General features: G+C 44.1%; 1 protein-coding gene across 1 annotated transcript in view; it reads left to right on the forward strand.

The window, feature by feature from the left end:
* The first annotated feature begins 331 nt into the window (after positions 1-331).
* PSKH2 (protein serine kinase H2) overlaps positions 332-4,885 on the forward strand; it is a 38,901-nt gene continuing 34,347 nt past the window's right edge. The window contains exon 1 of the mRNA XM_007956192.1: positions 332-516. Coding sequence (XP_007954383.1) covers positions 332-516 — 185 coding nt within the window. The remainder of the gene's footprint in view (positions 517-4,885) is intronic.

Here is a 4,885-nt window from a genome sequence, read left to right on the forward strand (position 1 = left end):
TTACTTATTTCACAGTGAGGAAACTGAGGCCAAGAGAAATAAGCCCAGGTCTCCCGCCTACCTTTCAGCCCACTTTGCTTTTATATACGTCGTTAAGTGGCCAGCGATGATAGAGGCCTTTGGACCATCAGCGGGGAGTTCTCAGGGTTATTTTCTCAACAAGAAACCCCACAGTGAGGCTTTTTTTCCGGAGCCTGCCCTATTAGGTGGGTCGCTCTGTCCCGCCCCCTCTCAGTTGTTCTGGTGATAAATGGGCTGCAGCACGCGGACCCCCTCGATCCCGGAGCCCCAGTCCCTTCTCAGGAGCTGCACAGGGAGCGTGTTGGATGCGATGGGTTGTGGCTCCAGCAGAAAAGTAGTCCCGGAGCCGCCAGAGCTGGCCCAGGTCAAGCAGGAGGGTCAAGGCAGAGGCAGCGCCGTAGGCAACGGGCCGGGATCCGCAGAGATAGCAGAGGCGGCTCGGGGAATGCAAGTGGTCCGCTTCCGAGCCAAGTTCGACCCCCGGGTCCTCTCCAGGTAAAGCGCCTGGTGAAACGCGGCCTGCAGGCTGGCCTGGGGCTGAGTCATAACAGGTAACCTGTGAGCAGGGAGCTAGAGGAAGGGAAAATTCAAGAGATGGACGATGACGAGGAGCATTAAGGACAGGAAGGGAACTCCTGTCCTCAGGATTTGGAAAGGAGGAGGCCTTCCAGCCCTCATCCCTGGGTCTATGGTATTTACTGGGGCTGGGGCCAACCAGACTAGTTTTGTGAAGTATCCTCCACTAAATTCATGAGAAAGGGATCATAGTGCACGGTGCAAAAACGTTAAATAAAAACCAGACGCACTGAGGTGGAGTCGGATCCGAGTCAGTGACCCCTCCTTGGGTTTCTGAGGCAATGTCTCTATGGAAGTAGATTGCCCAACCTTCCTTTCGAGGAATAGCTGGTGGGTTTGAACTGCCAGCTTTCTGGTTAGCAGTCAAATGCCTTAGGCACTATGCCATCAGAGCTCATTAGTACAATTAAATATTAGTGCAGTTCTTAGTTACTGTCTTCATGAAATATAAGTAGGACTTAGCTGACTTCCATGTAGGAAAAGAGCAACAATGGTAGGTTGTTTGGCCGGAGAAATTGCCTCCCAGTATGCCATATTAGGGACATTCTGGTGGCATACTGCCTAAGGCATTTGACTGCTAAGCAGAAGGCTAGCAGTTTAAATCCACCAGCCACTCATGGAGGAAAGACTGGGCAATCTACTTCCATAGTGATACCGCCTCGGAAACCCAAAAAGGGGTCTCTATGAGTCAGAACCCACTCCAGGCAGTGAATTTGTTTTTTTGTTTTTGTGTCATATTAGACATGCTGAGCAAGGAAATTGCAGAATTCCTTTCCACTCTACAGTGTATGGTGGGGTACAGTGGTGGATGGCTCAGTTGGCTTTTTAGGGGGGCACTTCTAGTCCTAGAATTATTTGCTTACTTAATCCCAGCACTCTGTGCCAAGTCTCTATAGACTCCTTCCCTGGCTTTCTTGGAAACGTTTGGGACGATAATTGCTTAACGATCAGTCCAGTAGCTGCTAGGCTTAGGGAGGAACGAAACTGGCAGACCCCACTGTGTTTGAATCAGAATGGACTTGGGATCTTCTCAGGATTAAATCGATTGAACATCTCTGGCCGGCCATCAGTATCCAGGGAGATGAAGCTTGTACTACAGTGTTTGACCATTTGCTCAACCCAAGTGCTTTCCTATAACACTGACTTTGAGGCTGTTCTTTGAGAGGGGAAGAGTGTGAAAGTATAAGAAATGGATAGAATTTGTAAATGTATTTGCCCCTGCTTGATTCAATTCTTGCTTCCTGTTTTCAAAGTATATGTGATGATTAGGGAATAATATGAATTCAGTGAGTGATGCTTTCAACAAGCATTTATTGGTGTTTCTTCTGTGCCAGGCACTGCACTAGATGTAGCCACTCAAATCATAAAGATGGCCTCCCTCCATGTCTGTCAGGAGCTTATGAGCAAGGCTGTAGTTTTAGGAATTTGTTATTAGGCATTAGTTATTCAATTTGGGGCCATTTATTTCCACTACTCTAAATCCTGGTTTAAAGCCTACTGATTTCATATGCTAAATGACTAGCATTTTGTCAAATACGTGTTATATAAAAGCCCTTAACAATATTGAATCAAACCTCTTTTATTTGAGCAAAAGAATATAGTTCTTCAGCAATAGTAATTCTCGGAGATCTTATGATTAATCCTGTGAGCAAATGAGTTTGCCGTGCAGTTTTGGAACATAGCAATAAATTAGTATTTGTAAAATGCTTTAATCTACATTAGAAGTAATGTAAAACTTTGTTGGTTTGCAATGCAATATAATTTGAAATGCCTGTGATTATCTTCATAATCACACTGGGGGTGCATGTGAATAAAAAAAGCAGAGTTGGAAAGGGAGGATGGAAAGAATCTATTTAAGATTTTACTAAATTGCTATCTGTTGTGATAAGGTAATTGGCCAGAAAATTAAGTGCACTGTATAGAACAAAGCTGTTGTCCTGTAAGCTGGTAGAGCTGAATGTCATTTTTGTTCAGTGAGCACAGGAATATAGGGAACCAAAAAGTAGGCAGCAGAGCAGTAAAAATTACAGAAAGAATAAGCTAAGCAAAAGAAAAAAGAAAAAGAAAGGACTATTTAAAGCACAGATTGATATTTACTTTTGAATCTTTTGTATTGAGTTTGTGACTGAAGGTTTCTTTCTCCTATCTGGGTACTTTACATTTTTCTTCCCTTCTCTGGTAATCTGTTGTGAATTTCCAAATCAGTTCTGACACATAGTGACCCTGTAGGAGAGAGTAGAGCCACCCCAGAGGGATTCCTAAGCTGTAACCTTTACTGTACCATATCACTAGGTCATTTCTTCCTTAGAGTGGCTGGGGCTGGTGGGTTTTAACCACCAACCTTTTGGTTAGCAGCTGAATGCTTAACCTTTGTGCCCCCAGAGCTTCTTCTGACAAACTTACATGGGAGACATTTTAATAAAGTGGGAAGAATACCAAATTATATAAGATTTGGATTGTAATCCTGACTCTACAATTTAAATAACCCATCAGCTAACCTACGCCTCAAATTTCTTTATTTGTAAAATGAGTTGCTTTCCAGACCATTCTCTAATATTCGCTAATCCTTAGTCTTTGAAATCCTAGCTGCCTTTTTGTTATCATTAATGTGTCAAAGTTACACATTATTGACATACATCTCATGTTAAATTTCTGGTTGTTGCTGTTGTTGTTATGTGCCGTCGAGTCGGCCCCGACTCATAGCGACCCCTCCTTGGGTTTCTGAGGCAGTATCACTACGGAAGTAGGATTGCCCACCCTTCCTTCCGAGGAGTGGCTGGTGGGTTTGAATCGCCAGCCTTCTGGTTAGCAGTCAAGTTTAGAAATTTCAAGTGCAGGAGGGTTGAGAGGTGGGGAGAAGTCTGTGGAAATCTGTTGGCTGGAGCGTGGCCCTGTACCACTCTCACTAGACTTCTGAAGCCTGCCTTTATAATAAACCAAAAACCAAACTCACTGTCGTCGAGTTGAATCCGACTCATAGCTACCTCTCCTTGGGTTTTTAAGGTGATATCACTATGGAAGTAGATTGCCCAATCTTCCTTCCGAGGAGTGGCTGGTGGGTTTGAACAGCCAGCCAACTGGTTACCAGCCAAATGCCTTAGGCACTATGCCCCAGAGCTCCTGCCTTTATAATAGGACAGCCATATTTACTTTTTCAATGATGACCTGTTAAAGAGCTACTGTGCATGAGATGCGTATGGGACTGACAGCTCACAGACAAGTGACACACAGAAACTTACTCTTAGCACCTTGTGTTCTGATGTGGTAGGCTCCCTCCTTTGAGAAGTTATAATTGGGAATAAAGCTCTTTTTATTCTCCCCACATGGTCTGGTGTTTGATGTTCAAGAACGATAAAAGCAAAGATTGGAAGGAGGAAATGATAGAAGGAGGTTCTACAATTCTGCAAGGAAGTTTTGGTAAAATGAGTTTAAAGGAGATGAATTTGAATCCCATCCCTTCCAATTATAGTCTGTGTGACTTTGGGAAAACAACTTAGCTTTTTTATCCTTAATTTTCCTATTAAGAAAAAGGAATTTGTATGACATCACCTGGAAGTTTCTGAGTGCTGCAAGCAGTTAATGCACTTAGCTATAACCTGAAAGAGGAAGAGGCAGCCGCAGGGACCCAGGTAAGTGTGGTACAAGAGGTTTCCAACAGGGAGACAAACCTGTCTGTTGGTTTGTCCTACCGTGCTGATGTGTTGATGTGAGTTTTGAGGCTGAGCCACTGGTGTTTCTAACCCAGCAGGATGCACATGGTGCACAGGTATCAGCCCAGCTTACAGACTGAGACAGACTAGGAAGAAGGAAGAGGCCGTCCACTTCTCAAAGAATTAGCCAGGGAAAACCTTATGAATAGCAAAGAAGCATTGTTTGATACATTACCGCACAACTTTATGAACAGTCCAGTTAGGTTAGAAGGCTCTCAAAATAGGACTGGGAAAGAGCTGCATCATCTCAGTAAAACCAGCCTTACTCATATGGATAAGGTAAAGCTTTTGAGACCTCCATTTGCTGATGTAGCACCACTCAAATTGAAGAGAAACAGCTTCAGACATCCGTTAATCATCGGAACATGGAATGTACGAAGTATGAATCTAGGAAAATTGGAAGTTGTCAAAAATGAAATGGAACACATAAAGATTGATATCCCTGGCATTGTTGTTGTTGTTATGTGCCGTCGAGTCGACCCCTGACTCATAGCGACCCCTCCTTGGGTTTCCGAGGCAGTATCACTACGGAAGTAGGATTGCCCAACCTTCCTTCTGAGGAGTGGCTGGTGGGTTTG

The sequence above is a fragment of the Orycteropus afer genome, unplaced genomic scaffold (assembly GCF_000298275.1).
Source record: "Orycteropus afer afer isolate SDZICR_OR568_19922 unplaced genomic scaffold, OryAfe1.0 scaffold00580, whole genome shotgun sequence".
In the NCBI taxonomy this organism is placed as follows: domain Eukaryota; kingdom Metazoa; phylum Chordata; class Mammalia; order Tubulidentata; family Orycteropodidae; genus Orycteropus; species Orycteropus afer.